The sequence below is a fragment of the Gossypium arboreum genome, chromosome 8, assembly GCF_025698485.1.
Source record: "Gossypium arboreum isolate Shixiya-1 chromosome 8, ASM2569848v2, whole genome shotgun sequence".
In the NCBI taxonomy this organism is placed as follows: domain Eukaryota; kingdom Viridiplantae; phylum Streptophyta; class Magnoliopsida; order Malvales; family Malvaceae; genus Gossypium; species Gossypium arboreum.
Window position 1 is genome coordinate 429,951 of NC_069077.1, and position 16,934 is coordinate 446,884.

Here is a 16,934-nt window from a genome sequence, read left to right on the forward strand (position 1 = left end):
AGAATATTATTAGATGATAGTATTAAGTCTACATTGATATATTTATTTTGAATAATATTGTAATCACTTAAGAGCTATCCATTTCAACTGAAAAAATAAACGTAGTATTTTCATATATAAAGGTAACGAAGTTGATTTATATCGAAAGAAGAAATTGAAATTGACGTGACATGGTTAATTAATTCAATTAAAATCATTTAAAATCATAATCAAAATTTTGGTATTATTGACAAAATTAAATACTTAGATTTTGAAAATTCAATTTTAAGATTCATGATGTATAATTATATATTTGTGAATTTCTAATTTCATGTCTTATGTGTTTTGTCATCCGACTAACTAATATTACATAAGATTTGTCACGAGATAATAAAATTGAAAGAAAATTAAAATCAATTATTACACAAATCTAGATCTTTAAGATTTCATGACCTCAACATTGCTAATACGATTAAAGGTAAAAGTATAAGGAAGCTTCCGCATTAAGAGACAAAATGCTTTGTCTCATTTATTTAAAATGAATAAATTAGTATATATACTTAGATCAATGAGTAAATTAATCATTTTGTTAAAAATTTCATCTATTTATATTGTTATAAACTAGCATGTCTAATAGAATAATCAAATAATGCATGCATGTACCTCATGTTTATCTATAAAGACTAATTTTTAACAGAAATATAAATTTACTTTTTGATCTAATATAAAAATTAATTTATTAATTTTTTAAATAAAAGACAAAATACAATCTCGCTTAATACAGATACTTCGTCCATTCACTTTCCCTTAAATAAAAAAAATTGATATATAGATGGGTATTTCAATCATGGGTTCATGGTATGATTATCGAATATTATTAATTTAATAACCGATTAATTCGAATTTAAATTTTTTAAAAAGTCGATAAACAGCTATTATATTGCAATTTTTAATCTTTCTGTTTATCTTCCGTTTTAAGTCCGAATAGTTCCATGTTCTCTCACTGAGTCACACACAATGGCGCATCTCTTTAGAGACCTTTCACTCGGCCACTCAAAGAGAGAGTCAACGCCCCCGCCACCGCCACTTCAAACTAAACCACCACCAATGCCGACGAACAAGCTTACCCCCACCGATCTCCAATCTCCACTCGGACAACTCGCCTCTCAACTCACCGATTCCGACCTTCGACTCACCGCTTACGACGTCTTCCTCGCTGTATGCCGTACCTCAGCTTCCAAGCCTCTCTCCACTTCCGCCTCTTCCATTTCCGATTCGCCGAGTCAGAACTCGCCTGGTCAAAACCACAACCACTCGCCTAGCTCCCCCGCGTTGCAACGCTCGCTTACGTCAGCAGCTGCTAGCAAGATGAAGAAGGCTTTAGGATTGAAATCTCCTGGCTCGAAGAAGAGTCCCGGTTCAGCTCCAGGCTCGGGCCAGGGAAAGTCTAAGCGGCCTACGACTGTAGGGGAGCTTATGAGGATTCAAATGCGTGTACCTGAGAGCGTTGATGCGCGTGTTAGAAGAGCGCTTTTGAGAATTGGCGGTGGTCTGGTTAGCTCAATTTAAGATTTAGTTTACTTGAAATTTTGGTTGATCTGGAAATTTTGCTTTATTTTTAATTGCAATTTATTTGATCCAGATACTGCTACTTGTGAGTAAGTTAATTCAGATTGTATAATAATATAAAAGTTGATGAGCTAGGATCCGATGATAACGATGTTGAAAAGTAGATTATATTATAATTTAAGTTACAAGCTAATTTAGTTCTAGAATTCAATCATGAGTAATGTAAATTCTTCAAAGTTATTGTAAAATCCATCCAGATTATCAAATTTAGTGTAATAGAATTTTGATGAAGTTCATAAATCGTATTTGTTTTGATGTTACGGTGACTTTATTGATAATGGTCTACTATAATTTTATATATCACAGGTTGGAAGGCGGATTGAATCAGTGGTTCTTCCATTGGAGCTACTGCAGCAGCTTAAGCAATCAGATTTTAGTGATCAACAAGAATATGATGCATGGCAGAAAAGAAACCTCAGGGTTCTTGAGGCTGGGTTACTGTTACATCCTCGTGTGCCACTGGATAAATCAAATAATGCATCACAAAGGCTACGGCAAATCATTCATGCAGCTCTAGATAGGCCAATAGAAACTGGGAAGAACAATGAGTCAATGCAAGTTCTTCGCAGTGCTGTAATGTCTCTTGCCTCTAGATCTGATGGCTCTCTCTCTGATTCATGCCACTGGGCTGATTGCATTCCACTGAATCTTAGACTCTATGAAATGCTTCTTGAGACGTGTTTTGATATTAATGATGAAACATCCATTGTTGAGGAAGTTGATGAGCTTATGGAACAGATAAAGAAGACGTGGGTGATCCTTGGGATTAATCAAATGCTGCATAATCTCTGCTTTGCATGGGTTCTGTTTCACCGTTTTGTTTCCACTGGGCAAGTCGAAATGGACTTGCTATATGCTGCTGATGGTCAGCTAGCAGAGGTAGCAAAAGATGCCAAGACAACCAGGGATCCAGAATACTCCAAGATATTAAGTTCTACATTGAGTTCAATATTGGGCTGGGCAGAGAAAAGACTCCTTGCATACCATGACACGTTTGATAGTGGAAATGTCTATACCATGCAGGGCATTGTTTCTTTAGGTGTATCAGCGGCCAAGGTTTTGGTTGAGGATGTGTCCACTGAGTATCGCAGAAAGAGGAAAGAAGTTGATGTAGGTCGAAATAGAATTGACACTTACATCAGGTCATCGTTACGCACTGCTTTTGCTCAGGCAAGTCTTTACTATCTGTTATTAGCCCCCTTACTCAGAATGATGGAAAATTGAGCACCAATGGCTCATGTCTAGTATCTGAATCTTCATTGCATATGTAGAAGATCCTAACATGTATGAGACTTTGAATGCAACAAATATTATGACGTGTTTGTGTTCTCTTTCTTTTTTTCTCTATCCCCCCCAGTTCTCCGTTTTACTTGGTTTCATGACTAAGCATATACATTGTTTTGTTGTTGGATAGAGAATGGAGAAGGCAGACTCAAGCAGGAGAGCTTCCAAAAACCAGCCAAATCCTCTTCCCGTCCTTGCAATCCTTGCTAAGGATGTTGGTGAGCTAGCAGTTCATGAGAAGCAGGTTTTCAGTCCAATACTGAAGGGTTGGCATCCTTTGGCAGCAGGTGTGGCTGTGGCCACCCTTCATTCTTGTTATGCTAATGAGATAAAACAGTTCATATCAGGCATCACAGAGTTAACCCCTGATGCTGTTCAAGTACTTAGAGCTGCAGATAAACTGGAGAAAGATCTTGTGCAGATTGCAGTCGAGGATGCAGTAGACAGTGATGATGGTGGGAAGGCAATAATCCGAGAGATGCCTCCTTATGAAGCTGAAACTGCAATTGCCAATCTTGTTAAAGGGTGGATCAAGACTAGATTAGACAGACTTAAGGAATGGGTTGACAGGAATTTGCAACAAGAGGTAGGCACTTGCTATTCTTTTTGGATGAAAATTTTATCTTTCAAACCCAAGTTCTACAACTACTTAGTTTTATATTGTGTAACTATATATTCATTGTGAAAATATTTTTGGAGTCTCTTTACTGGCAATAATCATGTCATAATAGATTTCTCTCTTTATGGATAATTCTGTTAGGCTTGCATGGCTTGACTACAAATGAGTAACACAGGAAACCAAAAAGGTGAAGAAGTAATTATGTTTAAGAATTAACTTTTTCTAAGCATTTGGATCACATGCTAAGGCTATAAGAGTACAAAAAAAGGTATTGTGAAGGACTGCAGAGTATATAAATCAGCTCTAATACAGTAACATCTCTTGTTAGTGGTTTGCTTTGCATAAGATTTAAAGAAGTTTCCTTTTTAATTTTAATTAAAGAAATAGCACTGTGCTTTACAACCCTAACCTACATAAGTTAGTAGGAGATGATTTCTCAATAGGTGCATTATTTCATTCATTTAGTTTCAAATTCTATGTTATCATATGAAGCACTTCACTGCGTGTGTAGAGGTAGTTTATGTTCCTTTTGAAAGTTGCTGGTTCATTCATGCAACTGACATGGTTATCCACTGAATTGGTATTTGTAGTTTTGTTAGAATGGGAACTTGTTATTGTTCTTTTTGTTTCTGCTAACCAACATATTGCGTTATGTTAGGTCTGGAATCCACAAGCTAATCAAGAAGGATATGCACTCTCTGCTGTCGAAACTTTGAGAATCATTGATGAGACTTTAGATGCATTTTTCCAGCTTCCAATACCAGCACATCCTGCATTGCTACCTGATGTGATAGTTGGCCTTGACAAGTGTCTTCAGTATTATGTGATCAAGGCAAAATCTGGATGTGGTAATTGCTTGCAAATCTCATTAATGATCTTAATACGATGTTTAGGGGTTTTATAGTTTCTAACATTGCTGTCCATTAAATCTGACTTGCAGCTTCACGCAATACATATATCCCAACAATGCCTGCTTTGACCAGATGTGAGATTGGATCAAAGTTCCAAGGTGTCTGGAAGAAGAAAGAAAAGTCACAAAATACTCAAAAAAGAAATTCCCAGGTTGCAACTATGAATGGAGATAAGTCATTTGGGATACCACAGCTGTGTGTTCGTATAAATACTCTGCACCACATCCGATCTGAGATGGACGTTTTAGAGAAGAGGATTGTAACCCACTTAAGGAACTGTGAGTCTGCTCATTTGGAAGATTTTTCAAATGGCTTGAGCAAAAGATTTGAGCTAACACCAGCTGCTTGTGTGGAAGGGGTTCAGCAACTGTCTGAGGCAGTAGCTTACAGAATTGTATTCCATGACCTAAGTCATGTTTTATGGGATGGTTTGTATGTAGGGGAGCCTTCATCTTCTAGGATCGACCCTTTATTACAAGAACTGGAGCAGAACTTACTGGTAATCTCAGAAACCGTGCATGACAGAGTTCGTACAAGGATTATAACTGATATCATGAAAGCGTCCTGTGATGGATTCTTGCTGGTTTTACTTGCTGGAGGCCCTTCTCGTGCTTTCTCTCGTCAGGATTCTCAAATTATAGAGGATGATTTCAAAGCCCTTAAAGATCTGTTTTGGGCCAATGGTGATGGTTTGCCTGCTGACCTCATAGATAAGTTTTCAGCTACAGTGAGAGATGTCCTTCCCCTATTCAGAACCGATACAGAAAGCCTAATTGAGCGGTTCAAACGTGTGACCTTGGAGGCATATGGCTCCTCCGCAAGGTCTAGGCTTCCACTACCTCCAACATCAGGACAGTGGAATCCTACTGAACCAAATACGCTCCTGCGGGTGTTGTGTTACCGGAATGATGAGGCAGCTTCAAGGTTCCTTAAGAAGACTTACAATCTACCTAAGAAACTGTAATAACCTGGGTTCGGTGTATAGCGAACCAAGGCTGCATCCTATGGAAAATTTGAGCTTGCAATGTTCATGTGATTATATATATATTGTGAGATGGCCTAGACAAGATGTGTAGCATGTCATTGCCAGTTGACTGCAAGGGCCTAAAGACGTGGCGTTAATCATGTATAGCATACAGTGGTAATATTCGGGTGAAATCCAACTGCTCTTTACTATGCTTCAGAGTCCGAAGAGACTCTCAATGGCTTGCCTATGAGCATAGGTTGGTGGATTCCATTCATTACTATGAAACATATAACTGTTTGAGATCTAATTTTGTCTATTCTCTAGAGGGATTAGGAGAATTTGTTTGCCTTATGAGATTCTTTTGTTCATTATTTCATTTATCTGTCATTGCGTGTCATTTTGCTTCTTCTTCTTTTTTTATTGATGAATTGCTTTTAGCCACTGTCTTTTGCCATATATAATTATATTACCAGGTCTTGGTATGTATCATAATACAGGCTTTTATTTATTGCAAAAGAATGTACATATTTCTTATTTCTTGCTCTTGTTTGTATGTGAACTTAGCATGCCATTTTGCAGCTCTTCCAAGCTCATCCGCATTCAATTACGGATTCTGACTGTATGGACAAAACTGCATTTGGACCTTTTATTCCAATGTTTTACATAGATTGCCTTTGAACGATGCTATTCATTTGTGGGGTTTTTTTCCTCCGAGTGAACAAAATGACTTATAAGCAGGTTTGCCCCCGGCAGCTTTTGTCACAAGTTGGTATTGTCCTCTTTGAGCACTCCACAGGTCTCTCAAAGCCTTTTAACCGGAAGGTCCAGCTCAGGCAGACCATCCAGCCACACAAGGGCCACCTGGTTCAGCTGTTACAACTTGGCCGGTGGATTCGCTGAAGTTCAGACACAGGTTATATATTGTTGAGAGATTCATTGGTCTAGGATAGCACATCCCAGAGAAGAGCCACTTTAACTCAGCTTCAATGAACCTATTTTTCACAAGTCCAATGGCGCCATTGTTCCCAAGTTTTTAAACACTATGGTCAAATAAATTATCCACGATTTACCATATAATATTATAGCAAAAGTCTTGCAGAGAATTACGAGTTTGTATAGATTTATCGTAAACATACAATTATTACGTGAACATACAACTACGTGTTTCGTTTAAAATGCATAACAATCAAATTTCTCACCAATAACATTACTATGTACTCTTTTTAAAAAATTTACGAAATAATTTGAATCGGTCTAACTTTTATAATTGAAGACTATTCAATTCAACTAATATGGGTTCAATGAGCTTGAATGTTAGCAATCTCAAGCTGAATTTAAAATTTGAAGTTTGATATTTGGCATGAATTTGATCAAATATTTTTTTAAGTTTAAATTTAATGTGAGATATAATTGAGTTACTTGAACAGATTAAGTTGATTTATTAATTTTTATACTTGAGCTCGATTAAGTTTGTATACATTTAAATTTGAACTCAGTTCGATAATTATGTTTAGGGTCAATAATATATATTAATCGCAATAATATAATTTAATACTATAAAAATATTTAAAATGAAAAACTTAATAAAACATGTGTGTCATTCTAACTATCCAAGTAATACTAAAGCTAAAATTTAGCTGCTCCAGCTTGACTTAATACCTCTTCGATATTTTTCCCTTCCCTCCAAAAAGAGAAAATCTAAAAACCCGCAAAAGCCCTTTGAACTCTCTCCTTTCTTTTTTCCCTTAAAAATCCAATCGCCCAGCATTCAAACTCTTGCTTTGCTTCTCAAAAATGGCGTCGCGCTTTAGATCTATCTCAAACCCAACATTTTCTATCCTCAAATCTGCCATTAACAAGCCAACCCTTAAACCCAGTCTCGCCTCTCCTCTCCTTCATGCTCGCTCTTCTTCTCCCACATTTTCAAGGCAAGCTCTGTAGTTTTCTATTTTCCATTTCTTTTTTTTTTTTTTCAAATTTGGGTTTCATTCAAATTCACCATTTTATTGTGCTACTAAAATTTTTCAGGTCTGTTTCTCGATTGGGTTGTCTTCAATCTCTGCTGCCACTTCACTCAGCAGTGTCTTCAGCCCGGCTCACGTCGTGCCTAGGAACTGATTCAATGAGCTCCAGGTCGTTGTCTCAGGGTATGCTTTGCAGTGCAAATCCAGGAGTTTGATAATCTCCACAATGTTTGTACTTTTTTAAACTCCATAATTAATTGACAATGCCAACGCTATTTTGTTTATGTTAGTCTTATCTCATAACCATAATATTCATTTCCAGTCACTTATCAGTCTACAGCTATCAATTTCTGAACACTTATATGTTCTTTGTTGGTTTCCTTTAAAAAAAAAACCTATAGCTCTTAATATGTAAGTTTTAGCTTTCTTGAACATAAACCAAGAGAATACTGAACTACATAAAGGGTTATTCTGAATTAAGTAAGAAAACAATTAAGCATTGAAAAGAATGATTGATAGTTCTTCTTCTGTTAGTCAAATTTGAAGTCTATTAAATTCAGCTATATTAATATGATTGGAAATGCAAACTCTACCTATGTTGACTTTCTGTGTATGCTATACCCCTACTAGGATCCTCATATAATACGAATATTATCATAATAAGTCCATGACTCTATTTTGATTTAGATTCAGCTTCTGTAACATTTGGTTTTTCTTTTCTTTTCAGCATGGCCCTTTTCTATCCTTATTGTCAATTGATTTTAATGGAACAGTGGGGTGCAAGACTCTGTAGGTTTCTCCTATTGAAATGAATAACTGAATGTACATTATGATTCGTGTATAGTTATGTACATGTCAATGTACTTGGACTCGTATAAATGGATAGCCGTGTTTTGGTTGCAAGAGATCATCTATAGTAAGGAATGTAAGGCCATTAGGATCATTCGAACTTGTTTGATATCTGCAGTTTAGTGGTCTGCATTTTCATGAAATGCAATCGAAGGCCAACGTTCAAGTAATTTTGCCAGTGGTATTTGTTCATTGTTTCATGGTATTCGATGGCAGCAGCTTAGCTCAATATTGAGTATTGACCATGCTTTGAAATATGTTAGTAAATACTGTTTTTTCTCCCGTACCAGAGTGATCGTCTTTAAAGAGTTAATATTTTGGATAAACTACACTAGTAGTCCCAACTATTAGTAACTTTCTTTTTTCGTCAATCAATTATGATAAGTTACAAAATGATCACCCAGCTATTAGTAAATATTTTTTTTGGTCACCCAACTATGAAAAGTTATAGAATGATTACACAATTATTCAATTCCGTCTTTCTTGGTCACCAGCTGGCTAATCATGGTAGCTTTTAAAATTGGCATAATAATAATTTTAACTCTCAATGTTTATACATTGTGTCATTGAAAAAAAAAAACTTATACAATGTGTAAATGTTGAAGGTTAATTTTTTTTAAATCAAGACTCAATTGATATAATTTATAAATGTTGAGGATTAAAGTTGCTAACTGTTATTATGTAAATTTTAAAAAACTGTCATCATTAGCCCGCTAGTGATCAAAAATGGCAAAATTTAATGAAAAGAAATTTACTAATAGCTGAGTGACTACTAGTGTAATTTACTGTAATATTTTTAGTGATTCATTGAACCATATGTTTAGTTTCTTTCTTGTGGCACTTGCTAATGCTAATTTATAAAGGTTCTTCTTTCTCTCAACTTGAACAGAACTAGATCTCAGTGTGCCTCGATAACGTATCAGAAGTCGAAGGAAATGATGCATGATGCAAGAGGGTAGTTGTTTTTTCCTTCTTTTATGTGTGTCCATTTGGAGATTTAGTTTATTTGACAAGTGTGCCATTTCATATCATATTGAAATGAATTTTCAATGTCCTTGTGATTCTCCCAATTATAGAAAATTCTCTCTAGATATCAAGCTTACTCCATGGATTCTATATGTGCTGCAACACTTTGACCTTGTTACTTTGAAGAATAAACCGCTTTGCCATTCGCTCGACTTCGGGCTTGGCTTAAAGTTATGGTGGATTGAACGAATTTATCGATATCAATCCCTTAACCAAGTCTTTTTGTTTAAGAGAAATTCATATTGTAACAATCCTTAGCATCATATCCAAGTAGCTCATGTCCATTATATCATTCATGTTTCTTTTTTTACTTTTTATAGGAGATATGTTCTTCAATCCCGCATCAAACCGTAAGACGTCCTAGACTTGGGTGAGAGCTAATTATGTCTTCTAGAATGGCTTACTTTTTGAAATTTTTCATATATTGGAGGATCCTACTTTCACATCCATGTCCTTATGAATATAAGATAAAGACTTGGTAGGAGAAACTTAAAGTTGTGTAGAAAATCGATAAAAGTATCATGGAGATCCCTGTACTAGGAGTCAGATTGTATTTTGCCCCATTTATTCAAAAAATAGGCAAATTAGCCATTGTACGTTACAACAAAGAGCAAACAAATTATTTCTGTTAAAAATTTCATTCATTTATACTGTTAAAAACTGACATGGCTAATAGAATAATTAGATAGTTATACGTGCATGCTACATGTACCTTATGCTAATGTACATGGGCAAATTTTTAATAGAAGAACATGTTTGCTCTTTGATATAATGTACATGGACTAATTTATCCATTTTTTGAGTAGAGAAAACAAAATATAATCAGACTCCTAGTATAAAAGCTTCCTCAGTTTTTTAATCATAGAAAAGCATGTTATTTTGACTTAGTATATTTTTATATTTGTAAAGAAAGGGATGATATGTAGATATGAATATGGTGTGTCCATTTCTTTGATAGTTACCTTGGCTATGATGCCCATGTCTCCACCCTTAACTAACAAAACATTAGCATGTGAGGACTGCCTTGTACTTTTTTTTTTTTTTTTTGGGTTCTTATTTTGTAATATCTGCATATAGGCGTATTCGTATAAACTACCATGTATTTTCATGCATGTTCAAACTACTACCTTCATCGCAAATAGAAGAAATTTGGATTTTCTTTGCAATTAGGGCCAAGGCTATTCGTATTTCATGTATTTGTATTCTTCCATAGCCCTAAGCTTTCAGGAAAATGATAATTACAAGGAAATCGAGATTATAATAATATTGGGATTTGAATTTATTATCGATTTTCTTTTATTATACCAAACTTGGTTCAATGGAGGGGCAAATGAGAAAAGTTCAATATCTGCCCCAAATCCCCAAGCCATTGATTAATGGAAGGGGACAGCTTCTTTACAAATGAACATGGAAGCCCATATTTTCAACCACCATTATTTAATCCCCACATATATCATCTCACTATTTCTAATGATTATTAATTAAATGATATGTATATATGAAATTATATATCATTTATTGACCGACAATGAATCATGATGTCTCTTATTAAAATATAATATGACTATTATATTTGAATATAGTCCATTTATGAGTAAAAGTATTATGAAAGTTTTATATTAATATTTGGATTATATTTTATTATTTTCACTTAAAAAATAAGTAAATTAATACTTTTAATATGTTAGATCAAACAGTAAAATCGTTTTTATGCTAAAATTTTAATCAATTTATACTATTAAAATTGGCCTGGGTGATAAAATAATTAGGTAGTTAGACGTGGGTGCTACGTATATCTCATATTGATATATAGGATCGATTTTTTAACAATAAAAATAAATGAAATTTTAGCAGAAAAATTAATTTACTGATTAATTTAATATATAAAAATTAATTTATCTAATTTTTTAATAAAGAGGCAAAATCTAATCCAATTTTTAATGTAAAGACTTCTTAATACTTTGATGTGCATGAATTTATACAATAAATGAAAGAGAAATCATATAAAAAAATAGTAACCAAATTGAGTAGAAGATCACTTCTATTCATTTAATATAAGGAGTTCATGATACTGACCCTGTTGCATGCATGATAGAAGAGAGGCACGTGATCACCGCAAACTTTGCTTCTTTTTCACACTAAATTTATTAACAACTCCTCCTTTTTAGTATAACATCACTTCTATTCTACGGGATCACATTCTGTTTTAGTAAACAATCTTCGTCCTTTTATATTTTCATATTGAGTAAATTGATTTTCTTTAAAAAATTAAATTGAGTAATTAAAATAATTAATTATAATATTAATATTTTTCATCAATTGTACATATTTTATTAGTTTAATAATAAATTTAGCTTGCAACATTTATACATTCTATCAATATTTACATAAAATATATAAGCACTGAATGTTAAATTTATTATTATACCAATTAAATTTTGTATAATTGATAGAAAACATAGATGCCTTGAATAATTATCCTTAGTTGCTCATTTTCAAAATTAGTAATGATTAAATTACTCTAATCTTTTTGAGAATGATCAAATTACTCAATATCGAATTGAAATGAACCACAAAAATGTTTTTACCGAATATATTCACTAGAAAGGTATTGTTGAGGGAGGCCCACTCTTTCAAGAGAAAGTCTTTGAAGTATTGTTGGTCTGCAACCGATGAAACCCTTAATATGTATGGCATTGTTCTTGGTCGAAGTTTTATTTCTTGACCTTGTGAAGAGCACGAGCGCCTAAAGCAACAAGTTCAATGGAATAGAAGCGTCTCATTAGGCGTTGGAAAAGATTAAACCATGCATGGCACACGATCACGTACTAAGAAAATATGAATTTTTTTTTTTAATTAGGCTTAGGGATTAGAATTTAGCATAGTTGCTTACATTTCCTTAATCGGTATCCGTTTGTCATGCATGGTTCACCTGTTTAGGCACCCAACGAGACATTTCCACTTTGTTAAATTTAATATCTCAAGCATTTAAGCTCTCTACAAAGTTAAAATATAAAATTTCGAATAAAGATAATATCAATTTATTAAAGGATTTATCATTTTAAATAATAAATAATACTCGAAAGGCTTTTGTCGTGAAAGAAAAACAAGAGAAGGATTAAAGTAAAAAAGGCTGAAAATTAGGTTAAAAAAAGTAACCTAAAATCAACAAAGTACAGTAACATTCTCTGTAATATTGTAAGTAAAAAAAGCTGTAACGATGAAGTTTCGACAGTCTCAATGATAACAAATTCAGTTAAGTAATAATTTTCCATCACTTCAATAAACTAAAAATTGGTGCATTAATACTTTCAACATTTTACCTTAAAAACATCAACTTTTATTTATATTTTTTTAAAGTTTTGACCTTATAATATAATCCTATACCTTACCCTTTTTAATAATAATAATACAAACGTTATCTTCAAAAACCTTTCCATTTTACCTCACGTCGGTGGGGGCCGGTGGATACTGGAATTTAACAATAATAATATATTCATGTGAATTGTGGAAATTCATGCAAAATAAATACATTATAATATGTTCATCAACCCACCACTCCATTTCATTTTATATATTTAATTTATATCAAAGCTTTTAGACTTATAATCCAGTTTACTTGGACTTTATTTTCCTTTAAATTTAATTTATAATATTAATATTAAAAAATCAATGTTATTTTGAATAATAATATAAGTTTTAGACCCATTAGAATCTAACGGTTTAAATTTATATTTTCAATGCTAAAATAAAATGATTTGATTCGACTTTAAAATAAATATATATATATAAATAATTTATATATTTGTAATTAAATTTAAATAATTCCTTTTATCATTTTTAAATAGTTAAATAAGAAATTTGTTTTAGAATCAATCCTCAAAACCCTTTTTGCTTCAACTCGAAGTTGAAACATTTTTTTTTAGGATTGAAAGGGGTGGCAAGGGGCATTAAACCCTTAACTAATTATGGGGGTGATAAAGTGACAAATACGTATGTCTACAAACATGGATATTTTATGTATTACGGCTTTATTGTATATATTATTTTTGCTATGAACACACACTTGGATGGTTGCCATTAAAGCGTTACATCAACTTTTAATATTACCAAGATTGATATATATATCAAGAATTATTTAAGTCTTGAAGAAAACATGGATTTCCTCTTTCAAGTTCTTAATTTGAACTACTAATAAAAATATGTTATTATTGATATAAGGAAAAAGTTACCGTGATTTGTGACGGTTCATTTGAACAGTTGAGGAGTTGAGAATATTCAAGGGAGGGAAAAAAAGTGTGGCTTATCTTTTACATCGATATCCTTAATATTTAAAAAGAAATCTCTTATTATTCTTAATGTACTATGTTTTGTCTATATAATAATGTCTTGTTATTGTAAGGTATAAGTTGTCATGTCAAAACAATAGATATATACAACGTTTGAATCACAAATACTCAATTCATGTAAAGGTGGATCTTGATGACTAAAGCTTTTGAGGTCTTGGACCGTCATGTGTTTTTAACTTGCGAAATGATCCTTCTTAATCCAGGGTGCTAACTGGTGAGACTGGAGGGATACGATGCAGACTCATAAGATGTAACAGTTATAAAAAAAGAAAAGCATGCATCAAGTTTTTTTGACTCAGCCGGTGTTTTAATATTATTATTGATTAGTAAAAAAAAAATCATAATCCAAGAATAAAGAAAAATATAAACAAAATTTTAGTAATTTACCTGAATTAAGAAGATTGGGTTTCGAAGCTTCAAGAATTTGCCAAAATTGGCAAAGAAAAAAAACAACTAAGGAACATTAAATAGTCTAAGAAAAAAAATAGTTAGGAATATTATAAACTGGAATTCACTAATGAATTCATTAGCTAAATTAAACTCTGGTTGGGAAAAAAAATTTAAAGAGCTCTCATTAAAGTTTCCCTACTCTAGAATGCACTAGATCAGCTGCCTGAAATCAGGACCCACAGGTTGGTGAATCAAGTAATCATTACCGTTAGATACATCAAAAACCATGTTTTGATGATGGTGATGATGATGATGATGATGCATGAATTGTTGCTGATGATGTTGTTGGGCTCTTACCATTTCCTTCTGTCGTCGAAGCTCGAGGACCTTTCGGTGAGAATTTGAATGCTTAGTGAGCACAAATGTCGGGCTAGCGGCGGGTCGGTATTCGGGTACAAGACGACCCGATTTATACCTCACACCACAAGCGTTGCAAAGTGTTTTCGGACCCATGGGTCCAGTCCGCCACTGCGGCGTCTTATCCGTAGCACAATGCAGGCATTTCCGCCCATCCGAGCTCGTTTCTCCACCGTCTTTCTTCTTCGACGATGACGACGTCGTTTTGACGGGTTTTTTTCCCGGTTGGTTCGAGGGAAGTGGTTGAACAGGGACGATTATATCCGGTTCGGGGGATGAAACCGTTGGACTGAGAACGAGGAGGCGTGACGCCCAATTGCACGGCGCTGCACGGGAACGTTTGCTCCTTGCTTTGGCGGGAACCGTCATGTCTGGATGGAAAACATGGTTGTTGTCGCCTCCGCCGCCGTCGATGGCGTTTTCGATTTGGTTAGGGAGTTCAGGTTGCAACCCTCGTGGCTCCGATGATACGTTGGGTAGGGTTTTCATACCGGATATCAGTTGGAGCTTTTGCAGGTCCTCACTTGAAAATGATTCCTCGGCGAAATTCGACAGCCATTCCAGCTCAGCTAAATCGTCGTACTGTTTTCAACAAAGATGAACAACAGTTATAAACAATTTGAATTTTGAACTCTTTTTATGATAAAGAAACTCTTTTAACCTTCGTTTGGTTGCCGGGAAAATGATTAAGAAACAAATAAGGTTAAGTTCTATTAAAGGTCCTATGCTATACATTTCATAATTAATCCCTCTATTATCTGATTACTTTTTAACTTTTATTTGTCAAAATTGAAAATAATTGTTTTCCATTAATTCTATCAAATCAAATCATAAATATAGCTTTTTCTTTCCAAAAGACTCAACCTATATCACATCAAGCTTTCTTTTAACATTATTTAATAAAATTAACGAAAATTTTTAACAAAAATTAGGAAAAATCAAATTATAAGAAAAACTAACTCCGCGAAAAAAAATTAGTGTAAGGACTTCCTTTAAAATTTGACCACAAAAAATAACCTATCAGTATCACACCATTGCATGTATAGGAAAAAATTTTAATTACCGGCACACAAAGATCACCAGCGAACTGACCGTCGGTGAAGCTCCTGCAACCAATACCACCACCTAAATTCGTTTCTGGACCAGAAAACGACGACGAATTGCAACTCTCGACAGCCGTAACGGTTGACGAATCCGTAGAATGACCGGCAACGGAGGAGTTGAAATTAGCGACATCAGTAATAACGGCATCCTCGTTGGAAAAATCGAGCAAGTCCTCCACGATGAAATGGTCACCCCCGGCCGCCGGTTTTTCCGGCGTCAATTGAGAACAGTAAGCGGTTCCTTGAAAGAAATCTGGCGTTTCCATAATTTTTTTTCTATATATTTTTTTCAATTTTAAAAATTATGAAATTTTATTTTGAATGTAGGTTTTCTTTTTTTCTTTTTTTTTTCTTCTTGTTGGCGTTAAAGGAGAGACTATAGTGACAGGAAAAAAAAAGTGTGAGGGAGTTGTGGTTTTTGAGAAAGAGAGAGAGTGAGAGAAAGAGAGGTTTTATTTGCGTTTGAAGGGGACAGGCCGACAGCTAAAATGGAGGATTTTGACCAGGGTGATAAAACTACAAGGATAATTTTGGCAATTTTAACTTTGGTTTTTATTTCCTTACTATAAAAACATTTTTGTCTAATTTCTATTTTAGTCCCCTTTTTCTTAAATCTGAGATTCGATCTCCCTGTTCTAATTTGTCGTAATTTGATCATCTACTCTTATAATACTAGTAGTGGTTCAAATTTTAGTAGCTGTCGAGAAAGTAATGACATGAATTTTTTACAAAAATAAAAAATAAAAAACAAAGTCCAACATTCGATTCATACCTAAATCTTATTAGGGATTGAACATGGTTGATTCAATTTTTAAATGGAATTGATTACATGATCGAAAAATTGTAAAAAAAATTCACACAATCATTTTAATGGCAACAACTAACAATGTTATTGATTTTAATTGACTAATAACATATATATTTTTTTAAATGATCAAATTGTGTGAAGTGTACGTAAAAGAATTAAATCTTAAAATTCGGATAATTTAATAACTAAAGTCATAATTAGACTTAATTGAGTTATAATATATCGATAATTTATGTTCATGCTTTCTACTTATAAGTTTTTAACTGGATTAGTGTCACAAGTTAATCGGATACTAATTTAATTAAGAAAGTAATAAAAAATATTATAAGGGTATGTATTTCTTACAAAATTTAATAATTTTTTAATTAAATCGCTTAAACTGCAACTTTAAAAGAGGTAAGTGGTTAAATTGAAAGCAATTTATTAAAAAATATATTAAAAGCAATTTAAACCTTTGAGTGCAGTTGAAGCATTGTTAAATATTCTATATAATTTTTTAATTATACAATGAGTGTTACATAATTTAATATTCATAATTTTTTGGGTATATATTTTTATATGATAGTTCATAAATTTATAAAATTAAATAAAAATAATTTAATTTTAATTTAATTTAACTTTTCTCTACATCATCTAGAA

General features: G+C 33.4%; 3 protein-coding genes across 5 annotated transcripts; 2 read left to right on the forward strand and 1 right to left on the reverse strand.

Annotated features, from left to right (window-relative positions):
• The first annotated feature begins 813 nt into the window (after nucleotides 1–813).
• On the forward strand, nucleotides 814–5,923 carry LOC108469925 (protein unc-13 homolog). The gene is made up of 5 exons (XM_017771049.2): nucleotides 814–1,533; nucleotides 1,915–2,778; nucleotides 3,023–3,478; nucleotides 4,170–4,359; nucleotides 4,452–5,923. Exons 1-5 carry the CDS (start codon nucleotides 997–999, stop codon nucleotides 5,384–5,386), a joined length of 2,982 nt encoding a protein of 993 aa, XP_017626538.1. The 5' UTR covers nucleotides 814–996; the 3' UTR covers nucleotides 5,387–5,923.
• Nucleotides 5,924–7,007: 1,084 nt separating this feature from the next.
• On the forward strand, nucleotides 7,008–9,398 carry LOC108469120 (protein NONRESPONDING TO OXYLIPINS 2, mitochondrial-like). 3 transcript variants are annotated; one of them, XR_008269576.1, is made up of 4 exons: nucleotides 7,008–7,317; nucleotides 7,418–7,581; nucleotides 8,081–8,460; nucleotides 9,092–9,318. XR_008269576.1 is itself a non-coding variant. In XM_017770008.2 (3 exons), the coding sequence occupies exons 1-2, from the start codon at nucleotides 7,184–7,186 to the stop codon at nucleotides 7,566–7,568; spliced, it is 285 nt and encodes a 94-aa protein (XP_017625497.1). In that variant the 5' UTR covers nucleotides 7,008–7,183; the 3' UTR covers nucleotides 7,569–7,581; nucleotides 9,092–9,398. The 3 variants fall into 3 exon arrangements, 2 of the variants coding, with proteins under 2 accessions (XP_017625497.1, XP_017625500.1); XM_017770008.2 differs by lacking the exon at nucleotides 8,081–8,460 and having other exon boundaries at nucleotides 9,092–9,398; XM_017770011.2 differs by lacking the exon at nucleotides 8,081–8,460 and having other exon boundaries at nucleotides 7,418–7,536; nucleotides 9,092–9,398.
• Nucleotides 9,399–13,950: 4,552 nt separating this feature from the next.
• LOC108468948 (GATA transcription factor 12-like) lies at nucleotides 13,951–15,979 on the reverse strand. The gene is made up of 2 exons (XM_017769817.2): nucleotides 15,448–15,979; nucleotides 13,951–14,966 (listed from the first exon to the last, which is right to left on the reverse strand). Exons 1-2 carry the CDS (start codon nucleotides 15,751–15,753, stop codon nucleotides 14,178–14,180), a joined length of 1,095 nt encoding a protein of 364 aa, XP_017625306.1. The 5' UTR covers nucleotides 15,754–15,979; the 3' UTR covers nucleotides 13,951–14,177.
• Between the last annotated feature and the right edge of the window lie 955 nt (nucleotides 15,980–16,934).